The sequence below is a fragment of the Mesitornis unicolor genome, unplaced genomic scaffold (genome assembly GCF_000695765.1).
Source record: "Mesitornis unicolor isolate BGI_N332 unplaced genomic scaffold, ASM69576v1 scaffold1800, whole genome shotgun sequence".
Classification (NCBI taxonomy): domain Eukaryota; kingdom Metazoa; phylum Chordata; class Aves; order Mesitornithiformes; family Mesitornithidae; genus Mesitornis; species Mesitornis unicolor.
In genome coordinates, this window is record NW_010156056.1 from 7804 (window position 1) to 32736 (window position 24933).

Genomic DNA, 24933 nt, shown 5'->3' on the forward strand with positions numbered 1-24933 from the left:
AGGACTCATAAAAGACCAAATTTAGGCACTAGGAACTGAGTGCATAGAGTGTGTCTCTTCTGGAAAAGAAACAGATTTTTTATAAGTTCTTATGTGAAGTGTAAAAGGTATTCTTTTGTAATGTTGGAGAGCTACTAAATGGGTATTGCATGTTTAATACAACAGAGTAGCTGTCCTGTTTTTCCTTTTTTTTTTTCTTTCTTTCTGCTCATTCACCTCTTCTTGAACAGAAATAAAAGGTTCAAGACTTGTCAGCATCAGTTTATAGATAGCTGTTTAAAAATAATGAGATATTGGGTATTGTAAGGCTCAGGGCTGTCTTGCCAGACTCATTTATTTCCATTCACCTTTTGTCAGAATTGCAGACAGAAGACATTCAATTAAAACTTGTCACCTGTTGCGTGTGACCTAATTTGTATTTGTGAGTGTAACAGATTAGGATACTTAGCTTCATATGGAACCATTAAAAAATCTAATGCAACAGTAGTGCTCTTAAACATTTTATGCCACATTTTCTTCATGTGAACATCTTTGTTTATGAACCATTCTTCAATGGAAATCACTTGCGCTAAGAAATAATAGAATTTATTTACACAAAAACTCATTTGCATGGGAAAACTAAGTGGATTTTATGCATGTTCTCTTATGTTTTAATGCGTAAATGACAGTGCGCAAAAATTCAGCGTGTAGATGATTAGTTCATGCAAAGTTAATGTTCCTTTCAAGAGAGGTTGAGTACTGAGCTGTGTAAGTAACACATTTATCGGTTCTTTTGTCAAACTGCAAAAAAACCCCCAAAACTCTGGGCTTTAACCAAAGAGATTTTTTTTTCCATTTCTTTGCCAAAATCCAGCCTTCTCTTCCCCTCGTCCTAGGACAAAAATGGACTTTCCACCATGTTGCTTACATTTGGTTTCCTAGGAATATTTTTAATTATTAAACATAAGTAAAATCTGAAATGAAACATTGATTTGAAACACTTGTTTTACAAAAGCAGTGTTTTACTTTTGATTTTTCAACCTGGAAAAATTCACTAAGTATTTTACTTGTCCGAATACTACTTTTTTAATAACAAACTGTTTGCAAATCTTTGTCAGAGGGGCAGATAAATTATGCAACTTATTTACAGTCACAGACCAAGTTAGATATTAAAGTAATAAACACTGTTTTGTCATGCAGTCCATTATATGGGCAGGTTCATGAACTAAATTGTTTATAGGCACCTCTTGAGGACAGCCAATTTTATCCCATATAAACAAATACTTTTTGGTAGTGACTGAATGTAAAGTAGGAGGATGACTTTTAGACTTCCTATGCTACACTAAATAATGTGTTTAATACTGCAGATAGCGATCAGAAGACAAAACATTAAAGCCTTCCCCTGCTAATTGTTAATTCAGCTGTAGATCAGGAAAGCTTTAATGTGAGCCATAGCTTTTATCTTCTTTGATGACTTAGGACTCTGTTTTCAAAATATTACCTGCCTAATGGACACATATTTTACATCTCTAGTGGATTTTTTTGCCTGCAAATGGTATTATCCAAATACTTTGTAAACTGATTTCAGAAGCTCTCTGGCATCCTTATAAATCAGCACATAAAACAAATATGCAGATCCAGAAGAAAAGATAGCTCATTTTATCCTTTTTCTTCATGCTATGTTCTTTCCTGCATGTTTCTACTGTATTGAGAGAGGTCTTTTGTGGTTTAAATCTGAAGTATTTTTTCCACTACAGATCTTTCAGACTATAGGATTAATGTACTGGCTTCACACTTTTCTAAGCCCAAACTAAAGAGATTACTGAATTGTCTAAAGAATAACTAGATGACCATGCTTTCATATATCCAAATGCATTCTGTCTGTGTTCATGGTGGAAAAAACAACTGCTTTTCCTGTTCTACATGAAGAAAAGCAAAACCTAGAGTTTATAATATTCACCCAAACTTAGCCAGCAGTCTTAGAAATAAGCACAGTATTTTCAAGGGAACTGGAACACTCTGTCAAGGTTTTGTCCCAGAGGAGAACCATGTCACAACCTGTCACTAAGATTCTTTTTGCTCTTTCCAGTTTTGCTGTTGATCTGTGGAGTTTTTTTGCCTCTGCTACTGATGTTCCTCTAAAGCTCGGCAAGATGCAGTTATGTTGGTATCCATTCTTAACTGATCTCACTGTAAAATTTAAGACAGGACTGAGAATCTTACAGACTTTTGTAGAAAATGGATTGTTACCCAGTTAGGTATCTCAAAAAATGAGACAGGAATGTATTTAGTACGTAGCGAATGGTGTGTTAGACGTGGGGCTTGCCTGAATGGTGTGAGTGTAGGACGTATCTGCTTGTCAGAAATCTCTGATGTAGGGGGGGTGGAAAAGGAGCAGAACTTGAAATTTCCATAGAAAGTCAAAATTGCAGGTTTGATTCTGATCTCAAACCTGTTCTTTACTGATCTACTGAAAGGTAGAGAGGGAGTTTTATTTATTTGGATTTTATTTCATATTTAGGTGAATTAGATTTATTTTTTTCCAAAATAAAAAGGTAACCCAGCTTATAAGTAGTAAGTGACTTCTTACAGGCAGTCCTGGTATTGGTAGATCTTGATTTGAAGGATTGGGCAAATTTTTTCCAAGGTGGCTTGAGGATTTCCTGTGGGTATATAGCTGCATGGAAAGGACATTTGTGGGACAAGTGGACAAATGAACACTGGAGACTTGTAGCCGAGGTAAGAAGGGAGGGGATGTAAAACAGGAAGAGAGGTAGCTTATAAAGGAATAAAGAATATATTTGGATATGGCTTGAATCTGTTTGGAAAAATAGGTGGCACTGAGGACCTGAATTACAAAAAGAATGATATACAGGGGTAAGGGCAGTCTTTTAAAATTTATAGCACCAGTCGCTGTCCCACATGAGGGCTTCAAGGCAGTGTGAGAAAAGGACTACAGAGGGAGGAACAGATGAGGAAATACAGAGAAAATGAGGAGTTCAGGTTTGCCTATGTTAAGTTTGTTTAGATTGAAGTACCTGGTGGGTAACTAATTTTGTGCTTGACCTCTAGTTTTTAGTTGTTTCTGTGCAAGATTATGTGGACGCTTTCATTTTAGAGTACATACCCAATATCGTTTTGTTGTTTGTTGGTGAGCATTTGCTAGAAAGTCATGGAAAGATTGTGTGAGGATCTAGCAGGTAAACCTTTATTGTAGAAGCTTTTATAATAAATGTAAGGCCATTTTTTTTTCTTAAGGCCAGGTGGCGAAATTCTTATGTTGTGTGAGCATGGATAAGGCAATTGCCTTATTTTTAAAAAGTAGGTATTGCATTGATTTACATAGTTTCCATCTGCCCATATATTACAGTTCTAATCTAATCCTTATCTTCTGAGCTTTGTAAATTATGTCAAAATGTGTGACTACCCATCACTCCTCTACAGATGAGCTCTTGAGTTGTACTTGTCCTAAGGTGTAATGTGAATGTGTTGCATTTGACTGTTGAAATTGTATAACTGGTAGGAGGCCTGTTCTTTCTATTTGTACCAAAATAAGATGACCTGTGGTCATCCCCGTTTTTCTCATTAGGGCTTTTCGTTTTGTTTTTCTTTTGAAGAATTTTTAAATGAAACTCAGTGTTGGGGAATGCAGAGAATCAACTTGCTTGTCTTCAGCAGAGCTTTGTTCAGTGACATTAATGGATGTTTTGAGCCTAAGGAACCTGTAATGATAATAGGTACAGTGCAATTCATGCAGAGATGTGCCATGAGTTTATATAGGTGGGGTGGATTTCTTGCCTTTCACTTCATGGTTGAGGACCGATAGGGTGAGTGAACAGAATTGCTGAAGACTCTGGCAAGCCCCATGCACAACAGAGTTAAAGCAGAGGTTTGCTTAACTTCTCCCTGTACACAACCTAGATGCCACAATATCCCCCTTAATAGTCTGAGCAGAGACTGTGTGTTGAATTATAGCAATTACCTCTTTAATCAAGGTGTTATGCCTCACACGCCTCAGATGAAGATCTTTGTGGACAGAATTGTTTTTCTTTCTTCTGTTTGATTTTCTAACAAAGAAGGCATCAGCTGTTACTGTCTTGAGAACAGATAAATATATCTTTTTGTAATTAATTCTCTCATACAAGCTATAGGTATTACAGGGGAAAATGCACATACACAGGTACCTCTGGATTTCAGTTTACTACCTGCCAAACTCCAACAAATTTTTATGGAATATCAGATGGGTGTACTTTCTTAAGTGGTGTCTTGCATTGTGCATACTTCTATAAAGACTATTGGGAAGTCAAATACCACTGAGGGTGTGTTCAATTATCAGAAATTGATTCAAAGGCAGCTACTTTGTAATGGGATTAGGAGCTAAAATGATGGTAAACTCCCTCTCAGTTTTAATGAAAAAATAATTTATACTCTGTTGGTATTATGTTATTAAAAATGCTTTCACATTGGAATTGGAATTAGTTGTATTATAGATTTAAGTATTTCTAATGTTTGTAATACTGTTACTCCCATTTATTTAGAATTTTTTTTTCTTTTTAAAAAAGAAAGTAGCTATATTTATAGGTTTATAGGTTTAGCTGTGTATAATAGGCAAGTACATGGATCTGTGTAAAATTTTGCTATTTTGACATTCATCTGTGTTTCCTTCCATTGAATATGTGAATGGCTTGAATGTGTATCTCAGCAAATGCAAAGGAGGTAAAAAATTGCTCATCTTGGTAGATTTATATTATTTTAATTTAAGCTTCAGTTCCATTACTTTTTGATTAAACATACTTCTATCTGATGCTATCCATCTTTTATCTCTATGAAATCTGCTCCCAAGCGGAAAGAAGGATGGCATCTGAATTATGCAGAAATCATTTTCTATCTATTTTTCTTCAAATGCTGGGCAGTCTTTTTCATAATCCCACCAATATCGCATGTGGCTTGTTCTAATCCTCTGCCTATTTCTGAATATTCAACTGTCAAACCTTAGTCTTTTCCTATTCGTTTATTATGACAGTGTATTGTCCTGGATGTCATTTGCTTCAGGTGTAGCTCAAAGTCCCAATTCAAGGGTGGAGATTACTGTTATCATTAGCTCTGAAAAGCTTTGGACTATCAATTTTTAACATTTTGTTGTAGTCCATGGATTTCTAAGTATACCCTTAAAAGGGTATAAATTAAAACAAATACTTTGTTGATGGAGTCACCGTGAATTTTATCAGATAGCTTAGACCTCAAATAGGTCACAAGTTTGGTAGTGAAATAGATAAATACCATATATGATATTTCATTGATAATTATACACTGAGCTGTTCAGGTATGTTTTATTACTAATGCAATGCGATTTACAAAAATAGAATTGGTAACATACAGCGAGAAATGCGCTTCTTGAGTTTGAGGAAGTGAAATACACAACTTCTGCAGTACACCAAGTGGGATTTGGCTATTAAAATACAGGTGATCACTGCCCACTTTCCTGGTGAGCAAACACTACTGAGGACATAAACTGTAACTTTCTTTGGTGGTGACTTCTCTGCAGTCCAGAAGGCAGCTCTGGAGGCATTTCCTGAGAGGGAGAGAACAGGGTGAGGAGAAGTGGTAGAGTAGGGCACAATTATGACAACAGAAAAGATAAACAGAGGGAGGAGAGCTAAAACAGACAATGAAAAGTGGGAAAGTGAGCTGCACTTTATTATGTGGCTCACAGGGATCATTGATATCTAATGTGTCCTTGCATTCTTGTCTAGTTAAATCCTTGTCTTTAGGGACAAATTTTGTACTTGGTGTTACTTGTCCTGTTGCCCTGCATATGTGCTGAGCTTTTCAGCTACAGTGTTATGTTACTACTTGGTTATACTGACATTCGTCCTGGTTGTCTGGAAATCTGCCTTGGTGACTCAGAAGGAAATAAAAATACTTCATTGTTTTATAGGACCTACCATCTTATTATTCCCTTCCTTTTTCATTTTGTCCATGAGAGCAGCTGTAGCTTTCTCGTGGTTTAACCCCAGCTGGCAACTAAGCACCACACAGCCACTCACTCGCTCTCCCCCAGTGGGATGGGGAGAGAATCAGAAGAATAAAAGCGAGAAAACTCGTGGATTGAGATAAAGGCAGCTTAATAAGTAAAATAAAAGCCACGCACACAATCAAAGCAAGTAAAGGAATTTGTTCACTACTTCCCATCAGCAGGCAGGTGTTCATCCATCTCCAAGAAAGCAGGGCTTCATCATGCTTAGCAGCTACTTGGGAAGACAAATACCATGACTCCGAACGTCCCTCGTTTCCTCCTCCTTCCCCCAGCTTTGTATGTTGAGCATGACATCATATGGTGTAGAATATCCCCTTGCTCAATTGGGGTTCAGCTGTCCCAGCTATGTCCCCTCCCAACTTCTTGTGCACCCCCAGCTTACTCGCTGGTGAGGCAGTGTGGGAAGCAGAAAAGGTCTTGACTCTGTGTAAGCACTGCTCAGCAAGAATGAAAACATCCCTGTAGTATCAATATTGTTTTCAGTACAAGTCCAAAACATAGCCCCATACTAGTAACTATGAAGAAAATCAACTCTATCTCAGTCAAAACCAGCATGAGCTTGTTTCGGGCAAGTAAACTTCTATATACAAAATATGTAGCAGAATGTTTTATTGAAGCAATGAAGAGTTTGAAAGTAGAAAATTCATCATTGATGACATCCAAATGAACACACACACAATTTATTTCAAACTCTCATGAACAATTTCAGGTCTTTAAGCCACATACATGTTCTTATTGTACTAAGGATACTTTTGTATCCTCTGACCATGTTAATCTATGTTAATTAAAAGCATTGGTTTTGACTATCTAAACTGTATAACAGCACTCATTGTTTCTGAAGTCCTAGTTCTCTGTACTTCTCTACTCATAATGTTAGCCTTGTATATCTGTGGTGTATATTACAGATTTGATCCTCTGCTTCTGGCAAAGATGACTTAAGATCAGACTCTTTCAAGTGGAAACTGAACTTTTTAGCTGTTTTTAATATGTAAAAATCAACAAATGGTTTTAAATGATCAGAAAATTATGTTGTATAATTAGTCTTAAATGTGTGAAAATCTAAACAGCTTGCAAATACTTGTTTTATAAAATTAATCTTTTGAAATAAACATGCATTTTAAATAAATATTGAAAGGCAGGAAATAGAATATTGCTACCTGAAAGGCATCCTCATAATATATTTAATTACATTTGTGCTCATTTTTCCCAATATAGGTGTCCGCCTAGACAGAGTACGTGGAGGTCGCCAAAAGTACAAGCGCAGAATAGATGCAGAGAATAGCCCATACCTGAACCCTCAGCTAGTTCAGCCAGCAAAAAAGCCATGTGAGTACACCAGATATACAAAATTTATCTTTGAATACAAGGTATTGACTCCTAGCCCTGTTTGCTAAGCTCCTTCTGTCTGGGACAAGGTTTTGGTCAGAAGATACTACCGTGATCACTACATCCATTTAGCTGTTAACATATTTTGTTTTAAATATGCTCATTTTTCTCAAGTGGAGTTGAACAAAGACTATTTTTACAGGTGGAAGTATATAAAAACATGGTTTATGCAGTGCAAATTTTACATTTACAGGTTATCTTTATTTTCAGTGATACATAAAATGGTTCATACTGTGATCATTAGTTCATTGAAGCTGCTAGTTTCAGATTTCACAAGAAAGTGATTTTTGTGGTTTTCCCTAACTACCTCCCAATGAAAATACATTAAGAGCCTCATTAATTTATATTTATAGATTAATATACTACATAGCATTAGATTAAAACAGCAATATGCCACACTAATAACAAGCATAGATTAGTAGTTTGGGTTCTAGTACCCTTATGGATTTTTTTTGCTTTGTTTTGTTATGTTTTAATAATGTCCTTGATTATATCTCACCAGGCTGAAATTAAGAGAGAGTGAGCTGATCATCTCATTGCTAAAATACAAGTTCCATCCTCTTTGCGATTAACTAAAAATAGTTAGGGGTTTTGCTTTGCAGCTTATATAAACTCAAGCAGCGACTGTACTAATTCCATGAAGTAAATTTAATAGCATTATAGCTGTAGTGCGAGAGGCTAGTGTATTACCCTGCAAAGGCATACACACTGTATCCAGTGTTGTAAACTCTTCTGAATTCAAATGAGAATGCACACGTCCAGTTGCTCCTGCTGAGAAGGTTAATTTGCTCCTGAAATAGAGAAATAAGCCAGAGAAATAAGGATGGCAAACTCCTCCTTGTCTCCCATTTCCTCTGCCCCTATGCCTCTGACAGAAAAAAACAACACACATGTCAGTTTTAGGGTCTTGAAAATACCTGGCTGTATGGAAAATGGAATTTGTTTCCATTCGTGTTCCCCAGTAGGGGACAGTGCTGTGTACAATACATTTGAGCATATGGGGAGCTGGAAAGCAAATAAACAGGCTTTGAACAGCAAGTGAAAGGGCATTTTAGCTGTGTCAAAGAAAAAACAGTTTTACATAAAATTAAGGCTTAAGTGAACATATGGCATAGTTTCCTTTTGCCTTTCCAAAAAACATTATGCTGATTATATTCCTTCAATTGTCCAATCTGGCATCTTCTACTCAGCCTCTATAAGCTGTCCCACCGTTCTGCAAATACAATCTAGGGCTGCACTAAGCAGATTTTGCACATTATAATAAAAACTTTCTGATAATACAATAAAATTTAATAAACTCTAATGCTTAATTTCATTAGAGGTTTAGTTTTCCTGGGTGCACAGATTGTCAGTTTTTCATTTACTTGATATTGTCATTGAGTAGAAATGTTGATAGCCTAGCATATCAAAAAAGCCAAGACCAAGCAGGCAAAAAAAAATGAAATCCAACCCCAAAATCCCAAGCCCTTTAATATAAAGAGGTTAATCCTGTTGTACTGAAACACAAGAATCTCTGTGTAAACCCAAGATTACTGCAAAGTGGTGCATTACGTTACCTTTAAGATGATAACTACACCAATTTCTGTAAGCTCCATTTGTCTGAGATAAACTACCCTCCTTATAAATCATTACTCATTATCTGAGTGCCTCCCTTCATTTTCATTAGTTCGTCCAATCAGAAACATTTTTGTAAAAAACATTTATAAAACTTAATTTTCAAGTCCTGTCAGATAAGTGTCAAGACTTGAAACAGTTGAATCGGTTTTGTGTGGAAGTAGCCTGGGAGATTTTCTGGACCCTGGCTGATAGTTTGTGCATAACAAAGGCACAGGAATGAAAATTGGGTACTATTGATTCTAATTAGGGAAACATTAAATAAGATTTACCTAGAAACAGTGCTTGTGGCTATTCAGTTTCCTGAGTGATGGAGCTTTCTGGGTACATTCAAAATTTTCCTGTGGTCTATACAGATGTACACTTCAATATAGGTAGCTTTTTCCCACTCTAGGGAAAAAATGGAGGATCTTTCCTACACCTGCTTCTGGCTTTTATTGGATTTTCCAGCTTCACCATGGAGTCTAATGGCCTGCCTGCCTGTAGACCTTGTTGATTGCAAAAATAAAAGGAATTTTAGATTTTGTGAATCTTCAGTCAAAAATGGACAGTATTCCTGAAAAATCTACAAAAAGCCATTGGTGAGGAACCTAATAAAAAAATGAAAGAGATTCTTTGGTCATGTTTTCTGTTTGCCAGGAAAACAAAACAAAGCACAGAATTTGGGGATATGAGTGCTTCTTCATTCATTTATCACTAGTTAAAAATCCACAAAGTTGAGGTCCTCAGCTACAGGTGTTTTGATATTAAGAAACTCTAATTTTTTATCTTACTTTTCAATACATGTAAAAAATACTGGAATTTGGGAAGAAGCAGTGTTTTATTTTCTCACTTATAAAGATGATGTTTTATGTGTAAAATAAACAGGATATGAAAAGACTATTTAAAAACAACAAAAATTATGTGCAAAGGCTGTTTGCCAATATAAGTTAAAACTACCATCTGTCATCTTTAAGTAAGAATAGAATTCCTCATTAATCAGTTTGATAATCAGTAGAATATTGAGATCAAGAATTACTCAGTTGGCTTGGTTCCTGTAGTTCATATAAAGCATGAATATATCTCCTCATAATAAAACATGCCTGATGTGATGGTTTCCACTTGGCTCTTGCTCTTACTTTATGAAGGGCTAATGTATATCATCACAGCGTCTGACATACAAATTTGGAATAAGGCAAAAACTGTGGAGACAGTAGATCAGACTTGAGGGGGTGCATGTCACAAAAGAGCCGTAAAGTATCAGAAATCTGAATCAAGTGAGGATTTTATGGAAATCTGTCATGGTCTAGTAGAGAGCCTCTCTGATACTTCTGGGCAAGCCACATCCCCGTCAGCTTCCATTGCAGCTCCCCGCAGGAGGACAGTGTGGTCTATCCTGCGACTTCCATGTGGAAGAGGAAAATGATACTAATTCTGACATTTTTCTAGGCAGTCAGAAAATACTTAACACTTTCTCGCAGTGGAATCCCATTTATATCAAGCCATATAACTCTTTATCCTAACAAAGTGGACAGATTCTTGGAAATTCACTAAAGAGTGCCATTTGGGCTTTAAATTCTGGTGGTGCATTTGAGGTCACAAAATGCACCTACCATGAAAGGTGAAATGTAAACATATTGGGAAGTATAGTAATGTATCCAATATTAGGAGGCTTAATGATTTAGTCCTTTTCCCATTTTTCAGTTCTGCCTTCTCAGAGTAACAGATCAAGCTCTTGTGTTGAGATGTTTCCATTGTGCCTCATTTTATGTTTAGCCTACTTATAGAATATAGAATAGCAGTTGTAAATCTTCCAGGCTCTTCTACACTTTTTATTTTCCTCGTTACTTTTCCTTATTACTTAATTGATTATTCCAAATAGATTTCACAAGTCTACTGGATGAAAAAGTAAATAATACTAAACACATGAATGAAAATGCTATATAGATAATAATATAATATATGGGATAATGTGCACTGAGAAAGTCCTGAGACCATTTTCATTGCAACAGCTTAACAGTGACATCTAAAATAAAGAATAGTAGTTGAAATTACTGTCAGAAGTTGCAGATTGCAATGACTGACTGCAGTGTTTACCCACTCAAACAATACACCTGCCTTTGGGGATGGAGGCAGGGGGGTTGCAGGTAATTAAAAGAAAGCAAAACTTTCCTATTTGGACAGTCCAAAATACATTATAATGCATGAATATTTTTCTACAGAGTTTGTATTCTAATATTAGGAGGTGATAATGAATTTTCATATCCCATTGAATTTACTATCTTAAAAACATGTCTAGCTTGATAAACATTGTTAATGGATCATACTTGTTTGTACTGTAACTGCTTATATAAGCCAGTAAAATACAAGAAGGTTTAAGTAGGTCCAGTATCTTAAGACAAATTCTTGTGCACTTTGATATATAAGCCATCTGTTTGTAAAGCTGAATGATGCTACTGATGATCTTGTACAATTCTGGACCGTTTTTACAGATAACAAGATTGTCTCCCATTTACTGGTGGCTGAACCAGAGAAGATCTATGCTATGCCTGACCCCACTGTTCCAGACAGTGACATCAAAGCACTTACCACTCTTTGTGACCTGGCAGACAGAGAACTGGTGGTGATCATTGGATGGGCTAAGCATATTCCAGGTACATACGGTATTTATTACAAATAGATGATGTACGGAAATCATTGCATGGGTTATTCTGTTCTGGTAAAAAATATGATTTGTTCTCTCACAATAATCCATGAAGTTTTCTTAAGGCCTCAGATTATTCACATACAACATAGGTTAGATGATACAATAACTTGGAAATAGTATTAATGTTACTGTGAGTGTTACTACGTTAATAAGTTTTTCATGCTGCTCAGTGAATTTTTTTTTTCGTGTATTGCTTTTATTAAGATAAACTTGCCTTGCTATCCAGAGCATTAGCCTGGTATGAAGACTAGCATAAGTCCTCTCCTCTGTACTCATCTGATTCAGCAGTAGGTGAATATAAGTCTGGTTCCTCTATTCTATAAAGGCAGCACTGGCTTAGACTGACCACAGGAGGTGCAAAAAGTTCAGTTATATTTTGACATGCCATAGAGGAATTGTTCTCTTCATTGAATGAAGTAGTGTGAGAACTGAATTGTACGAGCAATTCAGAAGAAAGAACTGAATTGTACCAAAAGCTTACAGCTTAGTAGTTCCTTGGTCTGCGTGAAATGGGCTGTGGTCTACATAATGTAAATGTGTTGATATTATAAAAGCTCACTGGCACTCTTGCGAGCAAGAAAAGTGGGGGTCATCAAAAGCAGTTTCTCAGAAGATTAGCGATTTCTTCAGATAACATTTCAGGTATATATTATTTCTCCCTAATGCTGAGGTATTTGTGTTTGCTCTGTGGGCTAGCAGACAAACTTACCATCTCGAGCGTTCTTAGTCTGTCACCTTTCAGGAATGGTAGTGTCATACCAAAAAGGTCTGCTTTGTTTTCTTGGTTTTTTTGAGGTATTTTTCTAGTCCAGCAGATGAGTGAGCGTGTTGGTGTGTTTTTGTCAGCTTGTTAGTTTTCTAATTTTGATAGTGGGGCCTTACTGAGCATAAGAACAGATAACCTTTAATTTCTCTGAGTAATCATCATCCTCATTTTAGATGTGATTTTGGTATACCTTAATAGTAGAATAAAGAATCAGTCAGTTGTTTTTTTTTTAATCGAAGTTAAATATATTTTATTTCTAGTATCAAAAGAAATCACAAAGAAAAGGAAAGAAATAATCTTCCTGGGTTTTTCCCCTTGTGCTAACCAGCACAAGGCCTCAGATCTTCTCATGTGTGCTTTAGAGTCACCTTCAATAAATACAAACACTAACAAAGAATAATAATAAAATAATTTGTACATTTATGGAGCGTTGTTTTACTTCAGATGAGAGACAACAACCTACAGGCTCTCAAATAGTCAGCATACGACACACTTAAAATTTAGTCATTCTCTCACCTCTATGCCACAAATGGTGTATAAACAAGCTTTTGTATCACAAGCAATGTTTTTCTGGTACAGTTAACTTATTTCTGTCTTCTTAAACTAGTTTGTCTTTATGCTTTGAATGCTACAGTAATTTCTTTAATCAAATTGATGGAAGTCCCTTTCCCAGCCCACACTGAAACCAATTTATTGGTCATGATATGCCAGCTATGTTGCTAACAGTCGTAACGAACTGTCAGGCAATATCGCAGTGAAGCTAATTTGAAGTCATTAGGTGTGCAGCGTTCAGGCAACAATTTGTTACAGTGGTTAGGAACACAGCTGACATTTCTGAATGGCTTTGTTCAGAGCAGTTCTAGATGAGCCCAAGCAAATTGTAAACTAATTTAAACATCACTCTATATTATACTAGCTACTTTGTCTTACACTGGTTGCTAATAAAGCACCCCAAATTAAGTCAAAATGAGTTAAATAGGTGAGTTTGAGTTTCATCTTTGGAAGATACCTAGATCGCCTTAACCGAAATAGAGTAGCTCTCAAAGAAGTCAGTCATGCTCTACAGCAGTTGCAGGAGAACTTTTGTCAGTTTGATTTGTGAATATGCTGTGTAGCTTTGATTTGGCTGGAGGGGCAGGAAGAGCAGAGGGATGAGACTGAGCAGCCTTTAAAATGATGGCTTCGGTTAGTGTGGAAAAGATATTGGATGCTGTACACTGGCCTCTGAAAATTTAAAGTCTATGATCTGAACGAGCTGAGGAACGTTTCTGCCATGAGGCAGTCTTATATTACAAGGGTAAACTCAGAAACACTCCTGCCATGGTAAAGCCACAGTAGCTAAGGTACTCACCTGACTCTGCTTAGGAATTAAAAGGAAAACAAAAAAACGCAAGAAATAAAGACAGTCTTTTATAAGCCTTCTGGTAACAGAGGGCAGTGCTAAAACATGTTCTTGTTGTCTGGCATTTGATCGCAAAAATCAGAATGCAAAAGGGCTTGACATGCTAAAGGGCAAACGTGATGAGCTTTTGTAGCTTGGTTTTGAGTGATGGAGTACTGCTGAACTTGGACTGCCTACACTCAGCTCATGTCTGGCACAAAACAACTTGTAGAAGAGCCTGGATTGGTGCTAGCTGGCTGTTTTCTAACCTAACAAATGTTACTGTAGACAGAAACATAACAATTGGAAAAAGGATGAGGTAGGAAAAGGGTGCAGATTGCATAAAAGTTTGCTGTAGCTTAGCAGACTAAGTAAATTCTTGGTGTAAATCTCTTGGAATCGATTAATTATACTAGTAGTGAATTTGTGCCTAGCACAGCAAAGCAGCAATCAGCAAATCTTTCTTTACTATGGTGATTTCTTAAGGTTCAGTATAATTAAAAGCCCTTATATATCAGGTGCTTAATAACTCATAAAGATCTCAGCTGTAAAGCATTGTAATTCAAAGTAAAATTTGTCTTTGTGGAAGAAACCAAAATAATGCTTTTGCTATTCTAACAGAAAGTCTTTTAATGAGATTATCTATAAAAAGGTAACAATGCAGTATGCATTCTGCCCTGGCCAACCATTTCCCATTGCAGTCACAGACTAAAAAATGTTTTAAAATTATACAAAGTTCAAATGCTTTCATAAAATCATTAGTGTTTTTGTGCTATTGGAAACATTTCAATAGTTGCTTTTATTGAACAAAAAGTCTATGCCATCTACAAAAGGAAATATTGAAAGAAAAATATATATGGAAAGCCTTTATCAGTAAATAGAATTAGTCTCCTTGCATTTATAAATCAAATAAATGGAAAGTGTGTTGTTATGAAACATGACCATGTCTTATCTGAAGAAGAAAAAGATCACAATGGCATTAGGAAATGCTTGACTTTAGTTAGAAGAGCGTAAGGGCACAAGAACAGATGATGGTGCCCTAATAGCCCTTTTTAAGAATGACAGGGCCCTGCCATTAGCATCCTTTTATATCCTTGGAAATTGCTCATGCCTCGCTTTTCTGGTTCCTATCTGCCTGAGTCTTTTTTATTTCTCTTTCAATTTCATCCGCGCTCGGATAAGCGCATGCTAACACAATATGATTGAGCTGTAAAATGGAACGCTGTCGCCTCTAATCTCTTTTATGTAGATATGGAGGTACTTCCACACTCCACTTCATTCTCTCTCCATTGTTGGCCTTTTTAGACTGTGTTGCCGAGTAATGGAGGCTCAGTCAAATATTAGAGCTAGGTTTCACAGGGTGTGATAAGAAGATTATCAGCCCAGCAGTCAGATCTATTGTTGTTCTTTGTGTCAGATTAAAATATTCCAATGTACTGTAACTTTGTTAGTAAAATACTGAAGGTGCTTAGAGAGAGGCTGATGCTGCTTTGCCTCCTGCCTGATAGACAAAACCCATATTAATTGACCTAAATAAATTGTAAATGTATTTATGAAGCCTCTGCAAGACCTTTCAATTATTTTCTTTTCTTTTAGTAATCTTCTAAATAAGAGAGCCCTGCTTAATTCAATATTTACTGGTGGTTGACTTTCCTACCCTTTGCATTGCATTTTGGGGAGATTCCATTTTATATTTGCTGCTTTATATTAATTAAACATTTTTCCAGTATGGGGTGGAATTCTGCTGATACCTAGTCACAGCATCAGAGTAGTTTAGGCACAATTTCTGTAATGTAACTATCTCATTGACATTCAGCAAAAATGTGCAATGTTCTTTCATATTAAGTGGAGGCAGGAAACATTAAGCTCTTAAAAATGTGCATAACAGGAAGCTAAAGACAAAATGTTCTCTAAAAAATTTGCATGCATGAAAAAACATCAACCAGACCATAGAAATCAACTTTTTGCACTTAAAATGAAAAATTTGTTTGGCAACAGTAAATCAGACTAATACATCAAAAATAACTAGTTACATTATTTAGTAAAATAAGCCTGCTTGTCTTCAGCTGTTTTGCTAGCAGTAAAAGTATTCAAGAAAGGGAATAGTTAGAAATTGCTACTGCCACTGGTGCTAGTATTAAAACAAAAAGAGGACATGATTTTGATGGAGCAAATCCAAGGATGTTTTGAATATTTTAGCATTAATGTTTTATGAAACTTTATTGTTCCGGCATACTTTTTGTGAAGGACAGTATTTAAGCTTTCCTTTCCAAAACAGCTCTCAGGGGTATTGTTTAACACTCTAATAGTGAACAAGATTATTATTTGCTGCAGTTGCCATTTCTAAAATGCCCTTTTCTCCTCATCTGTTTCAGAAATACCACCTTATGTAGGTAAAAGTACAGGGAAAAAGTTGACCACAATCACCTTCAGAAAGCTAATGTTCAAGAAAGCATGAGAACATACGTATATGGGACACTACGCAGATATGAATTAGGTGGTCTGTATGTACCTGTTCTCATCCATGTAGTTGTTCATGTATCTGCATCTTGGTGGTGCAGGTGTTTAAATGACAGAAAAAATGCTGAATGTTACTTCATGGCACTATTCATGTTGATAGGACTTTGAAGACAAACTGAAATCATATGTTGAAACTACATGGTATATATTATCACCCAAGTTTTATCTATAACCAGCATCCTATATGCCTAAACCCTTCTCTGGATTGTTACTGGGGCAGCTAATACAGAATCTCAGCTCTGCAAGGGAAATAGGTGAATCCCTGTATGTCTGCACCATGCTGCTTCCTGCTGTAAAAACTGTTGCTTCTCCTAAGGTTGAGTTCTTCTCTAGTCCCTTGTGCTGCTAGTGGAATTTGGGAATATTTCAGACAACATGAAGACTCCTGCAGCTGTTTTAGAGCCCTGTATCACAGGGTGCCTGTCACTCCAGAGACAGGTGGACATGTAAGTGTGGTGTTTACTGCTCATGTAACATGGAATGGAGCATGAGCTCTTTCGTGCTGACCAAGGGGTTTGTGGTGATAATAACTTGAGCCTCCTGGGGAATGAGGACATCCTGCCCTTTATCAATGTGCTATCTTGGACACTTTGCAAGTTCTCTTTGCCTTCTGTTTTTCAAAAGCCCACTATCTGTTGTTCTTCTAACTCCTTCTACAAACATGCACTAATTAGGGAAATCAGACAAGCACTTCCTGTGATGGAAGTGTTCTTGAACTCACAGGTTGTATGACATGTGTGATCTGAGGCAGATCATTCCCTGGGCCTTACAGGTAGGATTAAAGCCAAAAGGTTTCTCCAAACTAACTTCCTTGCCCTCTCTTACCAACTCGTACAATATAGGAAATCAGCAGTTGACTGTGGGTTTTATTTTTGAGTATTAGCATGGATGGTCTGCTCGACACTGCCAGTGTTTAGATCACCACATTGATTCGAGCTTATCTGAGCAGAATGGAACGGCAGTGTGCCTAAAATGCCTACAGTTCATCTATCCTCTCATTTGAAGTGCTGGTGACATTTTCAATTTTTCCTATTTTTTAAAAAAATATTATCACAGAGAGGATTTAAGTGATTTTGCCAGACAAGGAGGAGGAGGTGAGTTTTCCAGGATGATGTGTGAATAAACACTTTCACAATCTCTGAGAACTTTCAGAACACAAGAGGGATCTGCAATGTGGTAAAAGGTAGTTACAGAAAGGTCTGTTTGTTTATTTTAAAATTTTGTAATATATCCACCTGAGATATGATGGCAGACTATTCTTGATGGATCTGTTACTGAAGTCAGTGGCAAAATTTTAGCAGATTTCAGTACAAAATAGTAGGCTCTGGGTGCAGCTGCAGCTGTACACACTGTTAGTGTTTCTCCAAATCAGAAAAGACTGGTTCCAGTTCACAACTAAGACACACAGCAACGGCGAGGTGAGGAGGTTTCTGTACCACTAGGAACAGATGTCATGGGGTAAAGAGAGTCCTTTAGTTTCCAGCTTAGTCACTTCTGGCATCTTTTACTAGCATTAACTGGAGGGAAAAGTAGTATAATCACAAGCATATAGACAGCTCATCACCTGCAAATTATACATCAATATAAAATAAATATGCAGTAAGACTCTTAAAAAAGCATCTGGAACTCATGCTAGTTTTGTCTTTAAAATCTCTATTTGTTACAAAAGCTTATTTAAGAGTAATCAGAATCAGAATCAAAGCAATAACAAAAATGGAATTAGCAGATAACAAAAGAACTTGGCTCAGTTATGTTTTACTTTAAAAAAATTCCTTCATTAAAATCCTCTTCTCTCAAGATCAGAATCAAACGGTGACTTTATGTCACTATTAAGTTCACCTTTTATTCATATGCAAGTACTCACCTCTTCCTTCGAAGTAACAGTCTCCTTTTTTTCTTTTAAACATCCCTCTCCCCGCACCCATGCCCCCAGCATACACACTATGCTATCTGGCTGTTGCACTTTTTTTTTTCCCAGTGTCTCCCTTTATCTGCCTCAACCAATCTCCAAATGAATGCATGTCTATCATGGCCTTAGCTTTGACACTCTGGATATATTGATTAATAGTTGCCCTAAGCTCCTTTTAGCAAATCAAATTTTCACTTTTAGCAAGGATTTCGCCTCTGATTTATTCAGCAAAGTGAAATGCACTAAATTGACTTTGACATTCAGGGAAAATGGCTGAAAAACAAAGAGGGGAGGAAAGAGATATAAATTGTGTGGCAGCTGGAGACTTCAAGCATAAAAGAGGCAGTTTTCTATAGAATATCACTGGTTAATTTGGAAACACGCATTTAAACAGGAGTGGAAATTATTTTCTTAAAATTAGATGTTTTTTAGACTGAGGGTTTGGGATATAATAAGGTTTACTTAGCAAAACACAATATATTCAACCCAAATTCATCACTTGCTAATCATGGTGCAAGTGTGGGATCCACTTTTGTTGCCACTAATAATTATTATGTTAAACGAGAGACAAAGAGGTTTCTGAGTAGTTTTATAATGAGGTGCTAAATTGGTAAATATCTTCCTACCGTTGCATTATGTTGTTCACTCCTGTGGCCCTTTAAAAATAAGAAATGATTAATAAAAGGAGAGCAAATCAACAGTAATGAATGCCAGTGCTTTTCATTTTCTTTCTGTAAACAAAAATGGCTATTATTTATTCTTAAATGCAAGAGTATAAGAAGATGTAGCAGCCATTCCCTATTATTCTTGTGGCAAAATCCAGAGTGTTGTGTTACTCTGGATGATTTGTAGCCTGACTTACACAGCCTGCTTCCTTAGTTGCAATTGTTGCATTCCTGAAGTACCGTGAGGCCAAAAATACACCATTGCATCTTTAAAGGAGTTCGGAGGTTATGCTGAATGGAGTAAAGGAGAGAAAAAAAAGCAAAAATATTAATCCATTCCATTAGCACATCTGGACAGGTTCTTTTGGTGAGAAGTACGGGGTAAGAAGATGTAAAATAAAGACATAGGAAATGGATTGGTCTTATTCAGCAATCAAGCATTACAAGAGTTTGTAGAAGAAAATGCATATGGTAGTTTGCCCAGTTAATCTATAGAGACAGACCAAGAGCCTTCGGTAGGATCAGTTGTCATGGGTGTACAAGTCAAATGTGCTGTGCCAGCCTCTGTTGTTTAAGGATCTGGCCCTGAAGGGATAACGCCCCTGTCAGCAGTCAGTGTATCAGTGGGAGCCGAGTTTTCTTTGTCCCCTGTGTGTGCTCACCACCTCAGGACTCTGCAGCAGTGTGCAGAATTGAGCTTTACACAAGTATTTCCACTTAGAGGACAACAATATTCACCTTTGTACCCACTTCTTGTGTGACAAACGGGTTTACTAGATTAGGTCTGTGTAAATTGCAGATGACTCAGTATCAGTTTTCCTTCTTCTGGGCCAGCAAGGAATTAATCTTATTACCAGAGGGTAGGAAGTCTGAATGTATCTTAACCTTTTTAATTTTACTATAGTCTCTGTTCTCTTTTATTTTTGTAAGGAAGCTGAATCTGAGACCAGCAAAAATGGCCCAAGTGGGACAGCATCTGGAGTGCCATACAGGAGATACATTAGATTTTCAGGCATGTTATTGCTTTAAAGTCATTCCACTGCCACCCCCATAATTTAGTTCAATGCCAACCATATTAAAAGACTGCCACTTAAGAGCATATTATATGAAAGAATTTGAACTTCCAAAATAGTCTTTGAGGGGCTGTCCTTCCCCAGACTTTGCCAAACTGTACAATTGATACCTCAAGGATGGCCAACCTCTTACAAGTAATGGGTGGCCACAAGTCAGGAAGATAACTTGCTCAGAAACACAGTAAGAAAGTTGGAACAAATCTTGACATAATTCTCTAGGTGAGGAATTTGCAGAATAGGCAAATGCTGCAGAACTAAGCCTATCATTTGTGTTCAATAAGTATCACTTCTGTAATTACAGGAGCCCTCTCCTCTAGAAAAATAAGACTTTTTTTCAGAATTTAAAGAGCATCCAAACAAAGATTTTTTTTTTGTCACTTTTAAAATTCCTGAAGGCTTTGTTGGAAACAAGATCATGAATATTACATGTCATTTAAATTGGCCTGTGAAAGGATCATAGCAGATGCTGGGAATGCAGAAGTAAAATCAGAGCAACATAGCCCTCTTACGGTAACCATTTAGCCCATTTTAAACTAAACAGGTGACGTATTCATCTGACTTAGCCTCCAGCTAAAATAAATTTGCTTTGTTCTGGGTGGGGAAGAAAAGAGCAGCTTTTCAGTCAGATGTGTTGATACTGTAAATCCGGGATGGGAGGAGGGAGGGGGAAAAGAGCCAGTTGCTCAGACTGGATTTAGAGCAGACAGATCTCCACCTGTATGACTGGGTCAGCAGCACAAGATGGTCTGGTTTCCTGAAGTCAGTGGAGACTGGTTAAATACTATAATTCTAAGGATGCCTCTACTTTCTCTCTGGATGAGTTTGGCTTCACACCTGCTTAACCTACATTAGAATAGGATTAATTACCTGAATTGCAAGGCCCCCTTAGCCAGTCAGCACGTTTCTGGCAGGACACATGGTGACCTGGGCCTGGTTATATATAGTGTAGGGATAGCAGGAGAGCACCTGGGTTGTAATGGTAAGGCTCGATCCAGCCTGATAACCGAATCAGCAGTTTTTAAAAATGAGTCTGCAGTAATCACCTTCTGCATCAGCTGGATCATACAAGAGCTTTATGAACTCATGTCTTCACTGTTAGTAAGCTTTTTTATTGTGTAATGCTCAAGTTATGCACATACACATGTATATGTAGAGGAAGAATCCCAAGAAACATCGGAGGCAGAACCCAAAGAATGCAGATACTGAGTGCTCTAGTATTTAATTACTTAGATGGAACATTTACTTGGCTGTAACTCTTAGGTCAGTTTTCCATGTTATTGTAGTTCATCGTCCCCAAGTTTAATACTGTGTAGCAAGCAAGAATATTTGGATAATTTTCAATCTGAGAAAAAAAAGCACAGAACCTTCCTTTCATTTGAAAACATGTTGTATAATGAGAAAGTCTGCCCAAGGGATTTTCCACCCCAGACTCCTGAGGCACACATTACAGACGAGTGGAAATTTCACAGTATAGCTCTGTACCTTCTCCCCGAGATAGTTTTATCTGCCATGTTGTGCACCATCAGTTTCAATCAGCTGTATTAACAGTAGAGGTGAAATCAAATACTAAAATGAGATCCAGCGACAGACACAGAAGGCTCCAGGTTCAATTGAAATGGCACTTGAAAAGCAGAGTCAGCTAACTTACTAGGTCCTAACGTGTTATGCGTGAGAACGTGATGGTGGAGAGTTGTGATGAGGGTGGAGAAGAGGTGGGGGCAAACCTGCAGTTTGTGTCCATCTAGCTGTGGGAGAGATTAAGGGGAACAGTTTATCACGTAATGGCTGCCGCCCATGTGTTTGTTCAAAGAAGCAGCTGCACTTACTGGCATAAATATATCTTGACATTAGCAGATTGCAGAGTGTATTCCTAGACAGAGATTTTCTTATAACTATGCTACAGCATTGTGCCTGCCTTAATGGACAGGCATTAGACTATGAACTTGCTATGATTCAAGCTATATCCGGTAGCATATGGAAGTTACTGTGACCCTTGTGTCTTTCATTAATTAACTGTGCTTGCAGTGAGAAGAATTTTGAGTCTTTCCCCATATCGGTCTCTTGTCGAAGGCCATTCTACTCTGTGATCCATTCTTCACTTTTTACTACTTTGAGGTTTCCCAGAGATAAAGTTAACCATTGTGTTGATTCAGGAGCACAGTCAGTGAATCTTCATCTACAGCTTTAACATGCGATATATGTTGTGAATTCCAGATGATCACCATTCAGTGAAATTGATAGGAGCCTATTTTGAAGAGTTTCTTTGCATTTTGAATTACTGAACATTTTCCAGACACCATTAATGACTTGTGCTGAATGCTGCTTAATATATTCAACACAAATTTGGAGTTCACAGTGATCTCAGGACTGAGCCTAACTCTTCAGTGATGATGAGTAATTTACTGTGTACTATAATCCTCATCCATGAAGCACGCCATGGTCTCTATAATCAAAAGGCCACTGGGAAATTGGGTGTTTCATAAAGGCACTAGACAGCAAATGCAGGTAAAGTTGGGGACAAACAGTGCATGTGCTGTGCGGGATGACTCCATCAGCATCATAAACCTACAGAGGGCAGTGTCTGACAAGAGGCTTAAGTAGGCATTTCAGGAAGTAAAGTCAAAAGAAGAGAGTGTTGACAGGGAATATTTGCATACTCGTAACTGTGAAAAGGCAGCATCAGTGGTGAACATACAATCTTTCAGAGAACCTGCTTGGAGGAAAAAAGCACATCTAAAAAGAGCTTATGACAGGAAAGATAGAGACCCAGGCTGCTGTGGGTCTCGAGTTCCAGTGCTGCAGCCAACACAGGTAAACTAGAATCTGCCATCGATAGCTACGGGGACAAGTGCACTGTCTCTGTGGTGGAAAGTGGTAGCTATTTATATATTGAATGGCAACACTAAACAATTTAGGAGAAGCAGTGAAGTGTGTCCTATCCAATTAAAAATGCAGTGAGAATTTTAGATAGGCAAAATGTAATTATTTAATTGGAATTTGACCGGAATGCTTTTCTACTGTTAAAATAAGTATAAATTACTTGAGCTGTAAAACTTTAAATTATGAAAATATTTTGAGGTCTTTGAGCATGATAATTGGAGCTATATATTCCACTTTGTTTTTAACCTGACACTTCATAATAGCTGTTCCCTAAAGTAAGTATTATTTTTTTTTACATTATCAGATGTCCCTTAGTGAAGCAAATTAGCAATCAGTCAAGAAAATATTTAAATAGTACAATGACATTATTTACACAGACGCTTCCATTGTGCAGAGTTCTCTGTGTTCCCAAATATTTGTAAGATCACTTCCTCAGCTGTCAACATTCACACTCAAACCTTCCTCTTTAGTAAAGCTCTATATGAAAATCTATTTAGGCTAGTAGAAAGACTTGCCTTTATTTCACTCGATCAATCCCTAAATATGTAGGTCACAATCTGAAACCTGTGTGGACCTCAGAGCTTTATTATTTGCCTCCTGCTTGACTTACCACTTTTGTTTAAATGGGGGAGGGAGACTTGGTGCAATTTCCTGCACAAAGCTTTATTATTATTATTATTATTATTATTATTATTCACAAGGAAGAGAATCCTACTGTGGAGAATTAGGGTCATTTACTGTAAGCAGAATAAGAGTTTGCTCTTATCTAGAACCATATTTCAGCCCTTATGGAAACATCAGCATCTGGTCAGGATGATAGAATGTTTATTGTGAAATATATTATTTAACTGTTTATGGTCTCAATATGGTGCAGATAAAAATCTACAGAAAGCTTGCATTTAGTATTTGAGAGGATTTAAAAACACCATCCAGCATGGCTTTGGAAATAGGTTCTCTGATGCTGTGGCTGCAGACAGTGATTCCCACGTGCTTGAATCATGTTGTCCAAACTACACTCCGCAATTAACTTCCCATCAGGTTGAGGAACTCCAGGTATTTATTCTTTAACTTTCATACTGGTGAAGGGTGTTCTGCTGGGTTTCCCTAAGTTAAAACCACTTTTCTTATGAAGTTTTTTCCCCCCTCATTCAGTAAAGGCTTTTTTATCATTGAGTTTTGCTCTTTGTTTTATTTGCCCTCTACTTTTTGAGAATTGAAGGCACAGTAAGGCCTATCCTGGTCCTCTCTCCCATTGATACATTTGTACAGTGCTGAGGTACAGGCTCCATGTTATATCCATACTTGGCTCGTTATCCTCTTATCAAGCTCTTTGCATCCCTTTGTTTATTTGAGGAGACAGGAAGACTGTGTGAAGGCTGCTTAGTCAGGGATATCAGCGTTGTTGGCAGGGGAGTGATTGCCAGTTGAAAAACAAGGCATTATTGCTCATTTTTTCCCTCTTATTAGTTTGATTACATTTGCAAATCAAATCAATCCATCAGACATGATCAGGCCTCGTCCGCATTTTAAGGAATAGTAATCTCCGTCTAATAAGATGCAAATGTGTCACATCGGTAAGTAACCAATAAATCATCGTCTTGTCTTTGGCAATCATTAAATATCAGAACCAACAGTCAATTTTTAGTATTTTCAATTTGCGATATGCCGCTGGAATATAAAGATAGATGGACGTAATTACACAAACCAAACACTATTTCAGTTCATTCCAGACAGCAAATTTAGTGGAAGGTATAACTGGCTTGTCATCACACTACATTATTCCTGGCGGTTCATGCAAAGTTCACAGACAAGCTTCAAATGGACATTGCCTTTTTTACTTCCCTTAACAACATTCCCACTACTGCCACCAAACTTCAATAAATGACTTGAAATGCTGTAGGACATCACTTCCATCAGTGCACAAAAAGGCACAGAAAGAGACACGTTACCTGCTTTCCCAGTGCAGGCACCTTGTGCATGTGCAAGACTGAAATCCAAAAGTTTCCTAATACTTGCTGCATTCTTCCTCTCTCTTTC

At 37.2% G+C, this 24933-nt stretch overlaps 1 protein-coding gene across 1 annotated transcript in view; it reads left to right on the forward strand.

The window, feature by feature from the left end:
- Positions 1-7231: 7231 nt before the first annotated feature.
- The window catches only part of LOC104547925 (estrogen-related receptor gamma), a gene marked incomplete at its 5' end in the record, with an annotated part of 50306 nt that continues 32604 nt past the window's right edge, over positions 7232-24933 (forward strand). The window contains 2 exons of the mRNA XM_010193831.1: positions 7232-7342; positions 11488-11649. Of these exons, the coding sequence (XP_010192133.1) occupies positions 7232-7342; positions 11488-11649 (273 nt within the window). The remainder of the gene's footprint in view (positions 7343-11487; positions 11650-24933) is intronic.